Source organism: Stigmatopora argus, chromosome 2 (genome assembly GCF_051989625.1).
Source record: "Stigmatopora argus isolate UIUO_Sarg chromosome 2, RoL_Sarg_1.0, whole genome shotgun sequence".
In the NCBI taxonomy this organism is placed as follows: domain Eukaryota; kingdom Metazoa; phylum Chordata; class Actinopteri; order Syngnathiformes; family Syngnathidae; genus Stigmatopora; species Stigmatopora argus.
This window is the reverse complement of record NC_135388.1, coordinates 16,864,460-16,882,604: the sequence shown is the minus strand read 5'-3', so window position 1 is coordinate 16,882,604 and position 18,145 is coordinate 16,864,460. Positions and strand designations below refer to the sequence as shown.

The 18,145-nt window shown below is 39.4% G+C and overlaps 1 protein-coding gene across 31 annotated transcripts in view; it reads left to right on the top strand.

The window, feature by feature from the left end:
* The first annotated feature begins 679 nt into the window (after positions 1-679).
* Positions 680-18,145, top strand: part of madd (MAP-kinase activating death domain) — a 38,764-nt gene continuing 21,298 nt past the window's right edge. For 11 of the 31 annotated variants that reach the window (XM_077591185.1, XM_077591153.1, XM_077591204.1 and 8 more), the window contains exons 1-15: positions 681-979; positions 2,823-3,038; positions 4,076-4,714; positions 5,829-6,132; positions 6,475-6,606; positions 6,827-6,940; positions 7,040-7,120; positions 10,469-10,641; positions 10,998-11,233; positions 11,322-11,478; positions 11,609-11,712; positions 11,891-12,090; positions 12,177-12,424; positions 12,559-12,689; positions 13,123-13,224. In XM_077591185.1, coding sequence (XP_077447311.1) covers positions 2,980-3,038; positions 4,076-4,714; positions 5,829-6,132; positions 6,475-6,606; positions 6,827-6,940; positions 7,040-7,120; positions 10,469-10,641; positions 10,998-11,233; positions 11,322-11,478; positions 11,609-11,712; positions 11,891-12,090; positions 12,177-12,424; positions 12,559-12,689; positions 13,123-13,224 — 2,680 coding nt within the window. In that variant the 5' untranslated portion in view covers positions 681-979; positions 2,823-2,979. Of the gene's footprint in view, positions 980-2,822; positions 3,039-4,075; positions 4,715-5,828; positions 6,133-6,474; positions 6,607-6,826; positions 6,941-7,039; positions 7,121-9,737; positions 9,795-10,468; positions 10,642-10,997; positions 11,234-11,321; positions 11,479-11,608; positions 11,713-11,890; positions 12,091-12,176; positions 12,425-12,558; positions 12,690-13,122; positions 13,225-16,986; positions 17,029-17,797; positions 17,816-18,145 lie in introns of all 31 variants that reach the window. The other 20 variants (XM_077591001.1, XM_077591105.1, XM_077590983.1 and 17 more) reach the window with 5 other exon arrangements.

The following is an 18,145-nucleotide window of genomic DNA, read 5'->3' as shown; positions in this document are numbered from 1 at the left end:
AGCTGATTGCAGGGCACAAGCAGACGGACAATCATTCACACTTACACTCACACATAGGGGCAATTTAGAGTGTCCAATCAGCCTACCATGCATGTCTTTGGAATATGGGAGGAAACAAGTACCCGGAGAAAACCCACACAGGCCCAAGGAGAACATGCAAAGTCCACACAGGTGGACCGACCTGGATTTGAACCCAGGTCCCCCACTGCGAGGCCGACACGCTAACCACTCAGCTGCCGGGCCGCCTACTTTTGAATAATAATAATAACTTTTGAATAGTTGTCCACTGCATTGACTACTGGCACCGGAGAGGTTAAATCAATCATTTTATTCATTCATTTTCTGAACCATTTACCCTCACAGCGGTCGCGGGGGTGCTGGAGCCTATCCCATCTGAATTCGGGAAAGAGACGGGGGACACTCATTCACGCTCATACCTAAGGGTAATTTAGAGTGTTCACCGCATGTTTTTGGGATGTGGGAGTAAACAGGAGTACCTGGAGAAAACCCACAGCCCGATTTGAACACGCAAACAGGAGTTTTTTTTTAACAAGGAATTGTAATTCAAATTTTTATTTTTTATTTTTGAAACCATTTTTACTTAAAACAAAAAGCACGTTCGTGGTGAGATTCTTTTCAAGAAGTTGACCTCGCAATATGCGGATTCCGGAACTCCCCACTACAAGGAGGATGAAGAGGAGGATGTTGTGAAGGCAGGTTGAAAGCCGATCGGACAGGGGGGCGGTGAACGCGCACTTTGCATTTATTTAGTATGTTGCCTCCGCAATGCTCGACGAAGCCGAGCTTTTCGGACGATGCCTGTTCTTCGTGTCTTTAAATGACACGTCGCTTTGACAGAGGTGGAGGACGACTGAGAGGCCCCATTGCTCCGCTCCCTTTGGCCGAGAAGGGCATCCGTTCTTCAGGCCGCCTGGCACCAGCAGCTGACTGTTAGCACCGAGCCGGCTAATGTCAGAAGGTAAGGATGTCACGTCGGACTTTTATGGTTCATTTATTAAAAGTTTGCAATGACACTTCGTTGCCAGCATTTAGACACCGTAATAGGCTTTGCACAAATATGCGGAGACTAAAGTGCAATGTTACTAATGTGCAGCTAACTCGCTAATCCAATGGTGACGTAGGAAAGCAGCAAGCTAGCAATGGAGCAAAAGAGGCAAATAAAAGTCCAGACAAGGCCGGACAAGGATGTTATGACAAGTGATATAACCTCAAAGATCCGCATTGACTATGCTATCAGCATATAGTCGTTTATTTGGGTAATTTAAAATAGCAATTTCCCGAAGTCATTGATTGCCATTGACGGTGATAAACGTTCATTCCATGTAAATTGGGACATCTGGCATCGAATTGTCTATTTAGGTGACTCTGTTATCATGACATTTAGCATTGTGATTACAAATATAGATCGAAAAGTCTATTTAGGTGACTCTGTTAACATGGCATTTAGTGTTGTAATTTGAATTAAAAAATCATAATAATTTGCCAGAGTTAGTGCCAGAAAAGATTGGCGAGGGACAAATATAACCTTCATTATAGAAGATCCCCCCCTTTTATATGTGAATCCACAGATGATTACTACAACTAGTTGTCACCAAAAACTTTAATTAGTCACCCAATTGTGATTCTCTGTTTGTATTAGCCATGAAAAAGTGATTGGAGAATTAAGTCTCCTGTTTACTCTACTGTCAAAATCCAAGTGTCTCCTATTTTTCTTTAAACTTGGACGTGACCTTTGCATCAGTCAGTCTCAAAGGAAATAGTCAATTTTGTTATTGTTTTTTTTTTTAATTATTAAAACATTTTCAGGTTCCGTGGTGTTTTTAAAATTGACATCTCAGGCCTTCAACAATTTATAAAGCAAGAGTGACCATTTTTGCTTAACTATTTATTTTTTGTACACTTTAATCCTGTACTTTTGGTCAGCTAACAAAAAATAACTATTAGCAATTATTATTAATCATTATTGTATATTACATCTTTTTTTACAAATAATTATAAATCATACATTTGTAAAATGTTAATAAAGAATAATGTAATAACATTGAAATTAATAAAAACAGATACACACTGGTTACAACCGCCTAGTTAGAAAGGGTTAATTTATCATACTGATTTTCCTGTAGGAAAATTAATTACAGTAAATTGTATTGCAAATCCTCACACAGTTGTAGATACATAGAGATAGATTGAGTGCTAAATGAAAGCAGTTTACAGAGTGTTGGCACCACTTAAACTGGTGTGGGGGGTGACGAATCCTTCTTGCCGTGTAACTCAATCTTACATATTTACATAATCAGTAAGAGGCCCGGTGGATAAGTGGTTAGCACGTCGGCCTCACAAATCCAGGTCGGCCCACCTGTGCGGAGTTTGCATGTTCTCCGCGGGCCTGCGTGGGTTTTCTCCGGGTACTCTGGTTTCCTCACACATTCCAAATATATGCATGGTAGGCTGATTGGACACTCTAAATTGCCCCGAGGTATGAGTGTGAGCGTGAGTGGTTATTTGTCTCCGTGTGCCCTGCGACTGGCTGGCCACCAGTTCAGGGTGTTCCCCCGCCTCTAGCCCGAAGTCAGCTGGGATAGGCTCCAGCACCCCCGCGACCCTAGGGAGGATAAAGCAGTTCAGAAAATGAGATGAGATGTTCAATTAACCTGAATAAGAATATATGTGCTGACCCTTATTAATTAAATCAAACTCAAATATAATTTGTTTTTCTTGTAATTTTTGTTGTAAAAGCAAGCAAAAAAATCGAGTCAGTTAATGCAGCTGTAGTTTGATCCTTTATGTTTCTTATGTTTCAGGTTCAACCATAGAATTCCAAAACATTAAACATGATTGTAACTGCACACTGTTACACAATTGAATTGAAATTTACCAGCCTGGATTGAAATCCATCACAGAATAACGAGTGATCATTCATCACGAATGACGTGAAATAAAAGACGCAGTCAATCCAATATGGAGAAAAAGAAAGTGTGCCCACGACTCCTCGACTACTTGGTGGTGGTTGGTGCAAGGTAACATTTTTTTTATTGTTGCATCTCATATAAAATCCGCAGTTAAAATCAGCTACTGTTTTCCAACTGCAATAGAAAGGATTTGCTGGAGCTGTTAAGATTTGTTTATTGGAAGGCTTTATTAACACACAATTTGATACATAAAATGGAGCAAAGCCCTTTCCTATAAATTACGTGCTTTTGCCATAGTTACTGTTGATGTCTTTTCATAGTCAGGAGAAAATTGATTAAATTTTTTTCTAAGATGATAAAGGAAATCTTATCCGTCTCCGGTTCTATTTTTGACTTTCTCCACCATTTATTGGCCTACTCATATGAGTAAGCGTGCAAAGGCGAGCACAGTAGCTCTTTGTATCTGGTCCTGCTTCAGAAAATAAAAATTCATTCTAAATCAGTGATTGTTCAGAAAGTTGTTCATACTGAAATTTAAGAGTTTGCATTGGAACAATTTGTGGATTAAATGAGATCTGTTTTGAGGTTTGTTGAGAGTATGGCCACTTCGTGAGGCCAACTTGCGGTGATTGATCCCTGTCATAACTGTAACAGGTTCTTGGTATTCATTTTTTTAAACTTTAAATTCCCTTGGTTATACAGTAATGCCTCGAATATCGCGGTTAATGTAGACCAGACATGGCCGCGATAATCGAAAAATCGTGAAGTTATATATATATTTTCTTCAGTGCTGAGTCCTAGTAGCAAAAGTGGCTCCTGCTTGCGAGTTTCAGCGTGGATTTTCACATTTTTATGAACTTTATAAAAAAAAGTATATACAATTATTTCTATAAAAATAATTAATAGCAGGAAAAAATTGCAAAGTAGTGAATTCGTAATAAGTGAATACGTGATAATCGAGGGATTACTGTATATATATTTAGCATTAAAATGGCACAGCACTCTGCTTTAGTGGTACATCTGAATAAAAGGCAACTTAACTAGAGTTGAGCCATATATGCAAATATAAGAGGGTGAATTCAAGCAGTCGTGCTCTGAAAGCGCTAAACTTCATGACAAATCTTGTTTGTCCATCTCTCTTCTAGGCAACCTAGTAGCGATAATGTGGCGCAGACCCCTCAGCTTCTCCGGCGATACCCACTGGAAGACCACCAGGACTTTCCACTCCCACCAGATGTGGTGTTCTTTTGCCAACCCGAAGGCTGCCTTAGTATACGTCAGCGTAGGGTTAGCCTTCGTGATGACTCCTCGTTCGTTTTCACTCTGACTGACAAGGACTCGGGAATTACTCGCTACGGCATCTGTGTCAACTTTTATCGATCATTTCAGCGTGGGCATCATCGTGCCCGTACGGACAAGAGTGGCCCCACTGAGAATGCAACTCAAGGAGGGGACAGCACAAGCGAAGGCTCCGATGGGAGCGCTGGAGGCCAGTCTTCAGGGGTATCAAAACCTGACAAAGCTGAACCAGTTCCTCTTTCTGCTTCTGGAGAGATTGAACCACCAAATACTGAGCCAAACGCTGAGAAGGCTGCACAGCTGAGGCGAAATGCTGCAAAAATGGCTGGCAGGAGTCGCAACAGTACACTGACCTCGTTGTGTATACTCAGCCACTATCCATTTTTCTCCACCTTCAGGGAATGCTTATATATTCTCAAGAGGATGGTGGACTGCTGCAGTCAGAGGCTAACACAGCGCGCAGGACTACCCCGTACATTCCAAAGGTTAGAATTGTGTTTAATACGCATTTGTTTCCGGTGCCTGGCCTTGCAAACGCCCTTAAAATTCTACAAATTTAGGAAAGTATTCAAGGACGTTTGTATAACTAGTGTATTTGTTATTGTGTTGTATTCTGTGACTTTATATATTTAGAAAAACTTGATAGGGAAATCTAATGGTTTAATTATTTGTTGGTTTAATTAGTTTTCTTTTGACCAAATGTCTCATAAATTATGGATTTTCCATAAATCTATTTGAAAATAAAAATCATAGTAGCAAAATTAACATCAATATACTAACCTTTTTTAATTCATTACATATTACTATTAGGATAAGTTCAGTCTTTGTGGTATACTCGTGATAGCAATTTTAGTGTAGCAATGTGTTAAAAATCTTGTATGATTGTGTGATCCCTGGGTTTTAAACTGTTTGAATTAATTTCCAACATTTAGGGCTGTGAATATGTAATAACTGGAACACACCTAGCATTTCTGCATAAGGCTCTGTGATAACTTTAGAAAGTATCACAACCCACGGGCGGGCAGATAATTGTTCCTTTTTGATATGGTGGTATGAAATGTCTCGCCATGACAGAAAATGAGAAGTGCTATCATATTGTGGCTGCAAGGTTTTTCTTTTTCAGGGATTCCATTAAGCGATTGAGGTCTCTCGTCGCCTTTGGGCCAGCTAATGGCATTTTATCATTTGTCGCAGAGATAATTACCAAAACTCTAGAAATGACATTCTTGTATTGTCTATATATAAACATATGTCTGTTGTGTGCAAAAGTCAAGCACAAATATAGTGAACTTGACGACATTTAATCATCTTACTCTTCACATTTTGTTCAAATTTTTCCAGCTGTTGTACTCGTTGACAAAATATGCATTATTTACTTGTTTATATTGGAATACTATACTGACTTTACCAACAACAACACTTATGTAGTTACTAGTGAGTGAACTGTGGTTCCTGAGCCTGGTGATGTATGTGTGACAATTACTTCTGCATCAACACAGCTTTGTCTCCTGTGGGCATGTGCTACAGTCTGTGGAACTGTCTTCAGAGGGTTAGATTTCACATTCGTCATACTCACAAATTCTCTGATGTTCCCCACAGAGACACCATGTGGCGAGTGTTTACTGGAGCACTCTCAGTGGAAGAGAAGGGAAGCCAGCTTTTGGCTGACCTACGGGACATTGAATCCTGGATATACCGGTTGCAACGTTCACCTGTACCGGTGGCAGGCCAAAGGCGTGTGGATGTGGAAGTGCTGCCCCATGAAATGAAACGCCCCCTCACCTTTGCACTGCCTGACAATTCCCGATTCTCTATGGTCGATTTTCCGTTGCACTTGCCTTTGGAGTTGCTAGGTGTGGATGCCTGTCTTCAGGTTTTGTCTTGTGTCCTGCTGGAGCACAAGGTAAAAGCACATTTTGTTCCCTGAGATTTTCTTTAAATAATTCCATCCGTGTACATATGTCACCACACCAATTTTGTTGCATGCATATTCTGCTTTAGACCACACCAGCTGTATTAAATTTGAAATAGACATCATCATTTCCAACTGCTGTTTTTGTTTTAGTAAACTATAGTTCATCAAATTTGGTCGATAAAGATGGTAAAATGAAAGAAAAAAACAAAACTTCTTCCAACAGCTACCACTTTTAGACTATTGGCAAATTATCTTGATTAATTATGGGCTTTTGAGCTACACATTGAAAAGTGTATTAGCAGTATTAATATGGATTTTTTTCCACTTAAGGTTATTCTCCAATCAAGAGATTACAATGCTTTATCCATGAGTGTAATGGCATTTGTGGCTATGATCTATCCCCTGGAGTACATGTTCCCTGTCATACCCTTGTTACCAACATGCATGGCCTCAGCTGAACAGGTAAAAGACATAATAGGTGATTTGTGTTTAAAAATATTTTTAAAAATCTATTAAAAAATAGTGATATTCAATTTTTGTTTTTGAACACCCACCTCGCAAAGGTTTTCTGTGACTTGGTTATGTACAATGAAAATTTATTTAAAATACACCATAAATAAAACAAACCAGCGTGTTGCGGAAATTGACTCCCTGTTAACCCATGTTTTCTTTTATTCCACAGCTACTTCTTGCTCCTACTCCCTACATCATTGGTGTGCCAGCTAGCTTTTTCCTTTATAAATCAGACTTCAAAGTTCCTGATGATGTGTGGCTTGTGGATTTAGATAGCAGCAGGGTAACTGAAATGCATATATAGCCCCTTGTTTAATCATCTTTTGACAGTTTTATTTAGAACAATACAACCAAATTACCTAAACGGTGATTGTTTTTTTAGGTAAAGGCACCTACAAATGCTGAGTTTCTACCACCTCTTCCTGAGCCTGAAGCTGGCGAGCTTAAAAAACATCTTAAGCAGGTACTTAATGTCTTGTGGAATTCTTACTTTCTTACCCTAAATTTACTATTTGCACATCTCATTACTTTCTGGAACTCAAGCATTTTAAATGAGCAAACCATAGTTTTCCATCTTCCTTAATTGTTTTGTGATGTAAGTCCATATAAAAACTCTTTCAGCGCTGTGTAAGTCAATATAAAACCTTTCTTTCAGCTGTGAAGAGTCCTCCAAAGAACTTGTATGTATTTTGTCAAAAGTGTGCAAGCATTGCATATTGTTCTTGTTGTGCACTAACAAAAAATGTTTTCTGCTCTTTCTTTTTGTTTTTGTTTTGCATGCTTTAGACTTTGAAGGTAAAATCTGTTCTAAGGACAAATTATTTTTTTAAAAAATTGCTGTTAATACTGTTTGCTACGTATGATCCCTATAAGCCTTTTGACTAAATACTTTGACAGAATTTGGTTCTGATTCATGCAAAGAGAAATCCCATATTCCTGATTAATGTTATTAGCATATAATTTCCCCATTAAAGTGTTCATTTAAATATTCATAGAACTATGCCCAAGGAAGATGTGACTTTGGTGATAACATACACCATACAAATGTTAACAGAGGTATCCTGCTTGCTGCAAAAAATGCAATATATTTGTTATCCTGTTACAAAGAAACATTAGGTATTCTTAGAATTTATAGGGGATTATTCTTTCAGAACCTGCTTCTCTCCTATTAGGGACATGCATGCTCATAAAACTGCATTTTTTTGCCACTGGAAACTGGATCCTAATAATCTCAATTGAAATTCTTAAACTAGAACATTCTTTCATTCACTTTCAACAACCCTTATCCTTGTCAGGATGGTGGGGTGCTGGAAACCACACCCTAAAGAGGTTACCATTCAGTTGTAGGGCACACACATAGGGATAGACAACCAGTCTCACTCGCAGTCACACGTCCACCTACTGGGAATCGAGCCCATGCTGCCCGCAACAAAGTCAGGGAAATGAACCAAAGTACATATTATCGGTGACTTAAACTTGATCAATTTAATTGAAAAACTGAACATAATTTGAAAATGAATTTATTGGTTCATTCTTTAATTTTCTGCACCTTGGAACAGAATTCCAATTGACAGAAAATCAAATAATCACAGATTAAGACTTCCTCTTGCTGATCAGCATATTCATATTTAAGCACAGGGCCTCTGGTGACTGAATTTCAGCCCAGGCCCTTCATGAAAAAGTACTTTCCCTCCCTTTGAATTTAATGTTCCCTAGGGCTGCTGCAATTAATTGATTATTGCAAAAGTCATTGCTAATTAGTGGACTACCAAAATACTCGTTTGTTCCAACCTGACTATTCATTTCAACTTTAGAAATGTTAAGCTCAGTATGTATTAGCATTCGTTACATCTTCTATTTCCATTTTTAGTAAAACTTTGCTGAGAATGATCTCATTGCATTCACCTCATCATTTGTTGTTGATGATGACGACTGGGCCTATATCCGATTATTATTATTACCTGTATATAATCATTACTACTTATGTATCTACACTTTTGGTACAACGTTTTGGGACTCTCTCATTCAACTGAATGGTGAAATGTCTCAAAACTTATGTCCGCAGGAGTATACTTTAACTTGAATCAGAGCCAATTCAATGGCTTTGTGTTTCCTTGTTTGTTTGTTTTTTCCTTGTCCTGAATGTTTGACAAAGCCAGATGTCTGGAGTTGCGTGTTAGTTTAACAGTAAAAATAAATAAACAAATAAATAAATCATGAAAGATGGAACTAACACTGTCATACACTAGGGACATCAAAACAGGGGTAAATAATCTTGCGAAAGACCTGCGTAACTGACTCTACTATAAGGGGTAAACACTTGAAGAGTTAACATAGCTATGTTTCTGAAAAGATCTGCTGGTGTATCATTATCATCATTCCAACACTACCATTTGGTCATTACAGTTATTTCCTATAGGTCCTTTCACACTGCCTTATCAACAGATTACTGTAGTTTATGGGGAAGGTTTTTTTTCTGTGCACATTGTATTGGTGGCGCACACACACGACAGCTGTCTTCAAAGGGCAGTGTGAGAGAGGCTTGAGGTTGTCCATTATACAGTTGTGGTCAGAGGTTTCCATCAATCACCTCACAAGGGAAAGCATGGCAGTATGTTGCTTTTAATAACTGTATAATGATAAAATATTAAACAACATTCATCTTTGACCACAACTATATTCATAGATACTTGTTTTAAGTGATTGTTTTCCTTTACAGTGATCATAAACACATTTGTTGTACCCCTTTTAGACTTCCTCCTGTTTTGTCCATTTTTTATGTGAAATAATAGTCGTCTATGTATCAAAACAAACAAACTTTCTTTAGTCAAGCTCCGGCTTTAAAAGTTCTGCAAGAATTGATCTATTCCATGAGGTAAATATCATTTTTGTAGCCATAAAGTTCATATGTTTGTCTCTGATATTTTCAGTAAAATAAAAGGTGTTTCACTGCTGAATGGCAACATGGAGAAAAAAAATAAACAGGGCCATGATTTTGTCATGTGCTGTTCCAGTGACACTTATCACCTCGGGCCATCATGTAATTGTCCGAACATCTCTCTTATATATCCCCTTCTTAGTGTCTGGTTAGGTTGACCGTGATCACCCAAAAGCAGATCTTCTCCTCTGAAAATAAGGTTACTTATTTATTCTCCTGTGGAATGCTCATACATCCCCTTTAACATTACTTTGCTTGTGACTATTACTTCCCTCAAGAATTGAGTAACATGCATAACAGTGGCTCAGACTGTTTTCCGGACCCCTTAACATGCTGCTTAGTTCTGGCTTGAGCATGACTAAATATGCGTGCCTTGATTCTTGCATCAGCAACTGTCCTGGTAACCAAAAGCAGAATAGGTGTAAATAAATAACTTTTCACAAAAAACATTCCACAAGATTAGCAACTAAATATTCCATTATGCTTAGCTAAACACTGACAACTATGCAGCAAGACATTGTGTACATTTGCGCTCCTCTGCAGTACTGACACATCCTTTATAGGCACCATCATTATTTCACTGGAATTGGATTACTTTGTATTATCTGTTGTCAATAAAAAAAAATCCCCAAGGAGATGTAGTCCTGCAACTTAATCAACTCTTCACACAATATTTTAGAGCACTCTAAATTATTTAATTGTAAAAAAGAAAAGCTTTAGTTTCAGAAATGAAACATTTCCTAACTTGTTTTAGTGGGTGGTTGAAAAAAAAATACTAAATGTTGTTGCCTATTCTGGGAGTGTCTCATAAAATTTTTAGTTGTTTTTAATCTTGCCTTCTCACTATGTTTAACCTTGTATCACATCCTCCAGGCCTTGGCGAGTATGAGTTTGAACACCCAACCTATTTTGAACCTGGAGAAGTTCCAAGAAGGTCAGGAAATGCCCTTGCTTCCCCCTGGCCGTGATAAAGCTTCACCATCATCAACTGAGTTCAACCCCCTCATTTATGGCAACGATGTCGATTCGGTGGATGTAGCCACCAGGCAAGCTGTTTGTTTCTTGACTAGCGTTTAGGGGTGGCCAAGTATGGTCCTCGAGAGCCCCTATCCAGTCTGTTTTCCATATCTCCCTCCTCTACCACATCTGAATCAAATGATCAACTCATCAGCAAGCTGTCCAGAACCTTCATACCGATCCCGATTATTTGATTCAGGTGTTTGGTGGAGGGAGACATGGAAAACAGACTGGATAGGGGCTCTCAAGGACTGGACTTGGCCACCCCTGCGTTATACTGTACATTGGTTAATTTCCTTATCATCTTTGCTAAAGATTTTTGTTTGACTGTGCAAGTACTTCTTTTGGAAATAGAGCTTTGATCCATACTTCTTATTTTACTTAGAGTGGCCATGGTACGGTTCTTCAACTCTCAAAATGTTCTTCACGGCTTTCAACTTCACACAAGGACCTTGCGCCTCTTTCCTCGTCCTGTGGTGGCTTTTCAGTCGTCATCTTTTCTTGCTTCTCGGCCAAGGCGCTCTGGTTTTGCTGATAAACTTTCCCACACCCAGGCAGTGGAGTACTATGGAGAGTGGGCTCTCAATCCCACTAATCTAGCATTTCAAAGAATTCATAATAGTAAGATGATCGTCACAAATTGAGTGTTTCTTTTCGTAATGTTGCATTGTATTGTATTGTAACTTTATCGTGTACACTTTGGTCTCAGATGTGTTTGATCCATCACTAATTGGCGATAAACCCAAGTGGTACGCTCACCAGCTTCAGCCAGTAGTTTATAGAGTTTTTGATGGGAGTTCCCAGCTGGTTGAGGCTCTGGCAGGTCCATTTGAGGATGAGAGCAATGACTCTGACCCCAGTGACAGGTAAAGTTAACATGTTCATTTATTCTTTTCATTGAGACAGTGTTGAATTCCTTATCCCAGATAATACCCAGACATTGATTTATGTACGTATTGGGTTTTAGTAGATTAATAATGCATCATTTTTCTTAAGTGGGAGTGACAGCGAGGGGTACGATGACTCCAGCTCATCCTATTCTTCACTTGGAGATCTCGTGAGTGAGATGATACAAGGAGACATTCAGGGAGACACACCAAGTATGTTTTTAAGTTATTCATGAATTGTAAATTTTGTACGTACATTTAACGTTTTGTCTTTACTGGAAAATCTTACTTCACTTGTCTGTCCTCCAATTAGCTTGTATATCAGCAATTGTTTCAAATGATCACAATCACCTTTTGTATATTTTTTAATTCTTTGACCTTGATGCTTCAGGCCAGCAACCACATACCCATGCAGCCCTAGGAGATGCAAGCGAGGTGGAGTTTCAAGACTTCCAGGATTTAAGAGAAGGCTCGGATGGTCCATCAGGCGGGGATGGTCTTGGCGAAACAGCTGATGGACAGCCCCTTCGCTCAAGCTCCAGCACAACTGCAAGTTCCAGCCCCAGCACAATCATCCAGGGAGTCACCAATGTATGCCACTAATGTCATTTAATAATTCCTAACTTTTTAGAATACGGTTTTTTTCTTTATTTATTTTGGGGGGATTTGTTCAACAGGAACAAGGGGAAGCACCTGATTGTGAAGTACCAGCTGGTTCTGGCCCACAGATCCCAGTCCTGGGAGTCAGCAGCCAGCCGGCTGTCAGACCAGTAATTGAAACTGGCCCAGTGGATGCAGCTATAAAAAAACGAGAGTATGACAACCCGTATTTTGAGCCTCAGTATGGCTTCCCCTCTGAAGATGATCCTGATGCAGAAGAGCAAGTGGAGTCATACACCCCTCGATTCAGCCAGAATGGCAACAAGTATGTTGAACTTGTACATCAGTTGAATTAACTATTGTTTCATTCAAATGGGCTCTCTTAACCATGCAATGTCAAAACCCAGCATTTCAGTTACAGTACTTTTTTTAATTTTTTTATCTTATTTGTTTTTTAAGGGCACAGCGTCCTTCACGTCCCAGTAGTCTGAGGCTTCCTGGGGAGTCTGATGGTGAGGGTGACAGCTCACCAAACTCAACCATTTCCAACAGCAGTAATGATGGATTTGGTGGACTGATGTCTTTTGCAAGTAAGATTATATTGACTAAAATAATTTGAAATCCATATACCAGAGTGGCATGATAAAGAATGTTGTCTACTGTATTTATCGGGCTACAAGTCGCTTCTTTTGGGGGGGTTCTGATTTTGTTTTATTTGATCAGAAACCAGGATCCTACTTCAAAGTAACAATAATAAAATGGAAAACAACTGGCTAAACATAACAGATTTTCAGCTAATTATAGCCTAAGAACAACAACGTAATGGATTGTCAGGAGTCCAAGAAAAAAAAACATCCACATGATGCACTTGAGTATTAGTTGCAGGCCCAGCGAAACTATGGGAAAAAAAGGGCGATTTATAACCCAGAAAATACGGGATACGCAAAGATGGTCACCTTCATGATCACTTTTCATGGGAATAGTTTCATAGTTGTTGATCACATAAAAATGTCTCTATTATAGGTAATCTTTACAAGAATCACGGTACCAGTTTCAGTTTGTCCCATCTTGCTCTACCAAACAAAGCAGCAAGAGAGAAATCGACACCTTTTCCCAGCCTCAAAGGTATGTTCAAACAGGCAATTCTTTAAAAATCTCTTGGCCATCTAATTTTTTGTCCTAACACAGTATATATTGGTCAATTGATTTTCTTAGAGCCCATGAAAACAAAAACTTTCCCTTCGCTTTAATTATATCCTCTACCAACCATGACACAATATTGATTTGAACGTATGCAGGGACGTGCAGAAGTGAGGGCTGACTGTGTGCTTTGGCAACTGCCCCTTTTTTCTTTGGCAAAAGTGTATTATTTTTTATATGTCTAAATGTGTCTTTGAAACAATAATTTCAAATGTAGCTAAGATTAAATAATTAAGTAAAAAATGCAGTATCTTATTATGTAGTTGATGAAGTCGTACTCATTTTGTTAGAGAGTCAGTAAAAGAGAGGGGAGGCCATGTAGCATGTCCGCTTGAGTTTTGTCACTACAGTGGTACCTCTACATATGATCTTAATTCGTTCCGGGACTGAGCTCGTATGTCGATCTTCTCGTAACTCCAGGGAACGTTTCCCATTCAAATGAACTAAAAGCAAATTAATTCGTTCCAACCCTCTGAAAAAACGCCAAAAACAGGATATTGGATTGGAAAAAATGTTTTCTTTCTTCTAATTCGCCATCTATTAACAAAGTAACACAACTAGTGGTTTAATAGTAATAAAATGTGTTTAATTTAACTAAAATTAGACGCATTTTGCGGAGGATACACAGACGGACATAGAGGCAGGCGGGTGGTGGTGGGTGGGGGGTGTCACTCGTAACCGAACTAACAAATTTAAATTAACTTGGATTAATATATACAGACACACTCAAACATGCATTTAATGTAACTTTACACAAAACTAAATTCTAATTTTGTTTTATCTTTTATACCTTCGTTCTGCGGGTTAGCTGTTTGCCACGCCTCCACCCTCACGTTCGCTATCGATGGGCTGTTTGCTGTTGTATTCCCTTCAAAATATTCCGAAAATGATGCACACAAATGTCCTCACAATAGGATAACGCACGACCACTTGCCAACGAGAAGTAGTCTTGAATGTGCGATTGCGGGAGCTAACAGGCTAAGGAAGGAAAAGCAGGAAATGCAACAGCTCAGCCTACCCACGTATTGATTGTGGGTAATAATAATAATAATCGGACATAGGCCATGTCGTCATTACCACAACACAAAAAAGCCTACTTGTCATCACACGCAGAAACTGCGTGTGACGAAATTGATGGTGCTTCTCCATAAGCTACGTTTAATCGGCAAAAGACCTAAATAAGTGTAAGTTACGGACTTGTAATTTGTCATTCCGCTGTTGTGGATACAGGTCGCTTACCTCTCGATTACCGCACACTGTCTGACACTTACCTTCCTGTCTGCCACTTACCTTCCTTCAAGGCAGCTAGTAGGAGGCAGATCACCAACCAAACATCTATTCATATGCCGCAGAAGGGAATGTGTGGTATGTTAGCGCGAGTTTAGATGTCTGATGGATGTGGGGAAAAAACTGTCCTTAAGCCTATTTGTCCGAGCCTTGTGGGACCTATAGCGTCTGCCAGAGGGCAGCAGCTGGAACAGATAGTGACCAGGGTGGTAAGGGTCCCCCATGATGTTCTTGGCTCTGCTGAGGTAACGCGGGCTGGCAATGTCTTCAAGTGAGGGCAGAGAGCAGCCGACAATCCTCTGGGCAGTGTTAATCACTTTCTGCATGGCCTTTTTGTCTGCCGCCGTGCTTCCAGCGTACCACACTGTGATGCCGTACGCCAGGATGCTCTCTACAGTGGTTCTATAGAAGGTTCTCAGAAGATTGGAGCCCAAGTTGTGCTTCCTAAGTACCCTGAGGAAATGGAGTCGTGTCTGAGCCTTCTTCACCACTGCCGTGGTGTTTGTAGACCATGAGAGCTTGTCCGTGACGTGGACCCCCAGGAATTTAAAGGACTGGACCCTGTCTACACATACTCCATTTATGAGGAGTGGGGACAGATCTGTGCCGTGTTTGCGAAAGTCCAAGATTATTTCTTTAGTTTTCGTGGTGTTCAGTGTGAGATTGTTCACCGAGCACCACGAAGACAAATTGTTGACCTCATCTCTGTAAGCCGACTCATCCCCTCCTGAGATGAGTCCGACCACAGTGGTGTCGTCAGCGAATTTGATGATGGCGTTAGACTGGTGGGTGGGTGTACAGTCGTAGGTGTACAGGGAGTACAGAAGAGGACTCAGTACACAGCCTTGAGGGGAGCCAGTGCTTAGTGTAATGGAGGAAGAGAGGTGGGGACCAAGTCTAACAGTCTGTGGTCGGTTGGTCAAGAAGTCCTTTATCCAGCAGCAGATTGAAGAGGATAGTCCAAGGTGGGAGAGTTTGTCAGTCAGAATGTCCGGTTTTATGGTATTGAAGGCTGAGCTGTAGTCAATGAAGAGCATCCTCACGTAGTTCCCAGGGTGTTCCAGATGGCTCAGTGCTGTATGAAGAGCAATGGCAATAGCATCATCAGTGGACCTGTTAGCTCTATAAGCAAACTGGTGAGGGTCAATTGAGGGAGAGATTGTATTCCTGATATGGCGGGCTACCAGCTTTTCAAAGCACTTCATGATCACAGGCGTGAGGGCAACAGGCCTATAATTATTCATGCTGCCAATGGTTGGCTTTTTGGGGACAGGGATGATGGTGGCAGATCAGGGTAATGAAGTTTTATTCTGAGAGAGGGTGCCATTGGCTATCGGTGTTGTGTGCACGAGTATACTTCATTACCCAGAAAGCCCTCTTTTTGCCCGCTCATGCGCGTTGTGCGTTTTCTGGTCCATGTGTAGGCGAAAGAAACCGTTCAGTGCTCGTAGATATCTGTTATACACGAAAGAGATGCGGCAAAAAAGACAGTGCGCTACAATGATAAACAGTCTCTCATGTCATGGCCACCTGGCTTTCTCACATCTCGAAATTTTTCTCGTATCTAGAGCGAATTATTTGCTCAAATTTGTTCTCGTATCTAGAGCAAATTATTTGCTCGAAATTTTCCTCGTATCTCGAGCATCTCGTAGGTAGAGCTGCTCGTATGTAGAGGTACAACTGTATATGAATATTGGACATAACATTGACAAGTTTTATTCTTGGAAACAATAGATAGTATATTACCTCAGCTAAAATAATTCAATAGGATATATTATGGAATCGATAAGCGAGTGAGTAAATGAGAGAGGGGAGGGTTCTGTTGCTTGTCCACTTGAGCTATGTAACAAGATCTACGATTATCTGACATCAAATTGCCAAAATCTTCATCTGAATGTCTCCGTTAGTTCGTAGTCACCCACACATGCATTTCAAATTTAAATTCCTTTGTAACTGATGCTACTTGAAGCTCTGTCCGTCGAGTGCATCATGAATCAACGTTTTTCTAATGTGGTTTGTAGTTCAAGGTTACAAATTACTATCTTGTGACCACAAATAGGCATTTAGAGTGCACACTATATCAAAATTATGGCTGAAAAATATAGAGTAGGAACAAATCATTTCAGTTATCTACATGCAAAAAGTTTTCAGTACAAGTTTTATATTTGAGTAGTAATAAGGCATTTTCAATTTTTGGTCTCAGGTTTTGAGCACCTGCCCTTCAAAGGCTTCTGCACACCCCTCATATAATGCGGTTACAGTCTGGCTATACTATGTGCATGGCTTACTAAGGCATTTCTGTTAATTTATTGCAATCCTACATAGTTAGGTTCTACAGCATTTGAATGACAGTTGTTTCTGTTCTGTTTTTTTTTAAATTAATATTTTCTTTCATACAAGAATATATTAGTTTTGATATTGAAGAGGAGCTGGACCAAGCAGGTCTGTAGAGATTCTCTTCTATAGCCTGACTTTCTTTGTCCTCCCTTAAATTGATAAAACCGTTATGGCGCTATTTTAAAGGAGGGTATTGAGGATTTTTAACACAGTTTTTCTCTCTAGTCTCTAAAGAAAAGAATTAAATCAAAAGTTCACATTTTTGTTTTTAATTTTTGATTGTATTATTTTTTCCTTGTAAATTGAAACCGTAGCTGCTGAATTTGAAATCATTCTTCTCGCTACCACTGGAAATTGTGGTCCTTAAAACTTATGCGTTCAATTTAAACCCATATATGGTTATGATATCAATTAACTATGAAGAAGATCATTTATATAGACAAAAGGCTGTAATGTTATGCTTATTATACCCTAAAGGAAAGGAAATTTAAAAAAGAAAAAATAGAAAGTTGTTTAAATAAGAGCTTTTGAAGGGTGTTTATTTCAACAGTTTTTTATTGTGATAATTTTGGTTTTATTTGGCTCTGTAAATGAAGTTTTTTTTTTTCATAACAAACCATTAGTTGGTCATTCAGAAAAGGCATTAGGACAAATTTTACTTACCGGCCAACAGATAATGGTAATGTATTTCTTGTTCCAAATATGCAATTAGCTCAGGAAGAATATGACATGATTTCTGTTGGATTTTTTTTTTATATCTGAGAGAGAAAACAGGTCAACAATGGTGCTCAATAGCTCCAACCCATGTGGAATAGCTGCCATAGAAATTGTTTTGTTCCGTTTCATTATAATGTGTTTTGTCTTTGTTGTTCAGCTGCACCTGAAAGCCCCGGTATGTCATGTCTGTTGTCTGCTGTACTGTGATAAAGTAATTTGTATATGCCCCTTAGTACACCCATACCTATCTTGGTTTCTCAGTGTGGGACTAAGATAGAAGTCACTATGGTGTGCTCTTTATCCACACCTGTCGATCCCTTCCAATCGTACTGGTGGTAATTATCTTATTGATAAAGATACACTTGATCTTCACGCAACCATTCAGAATTATACCAACTAAAATCAAATGGCTGAATGGCAAACTACATCTGCTGCAACGGCTACTTAGTTCCAGTATGTTTTTGTCCACATATTCTGAAATTGTCATTTTGTAGTTAGTATTTAT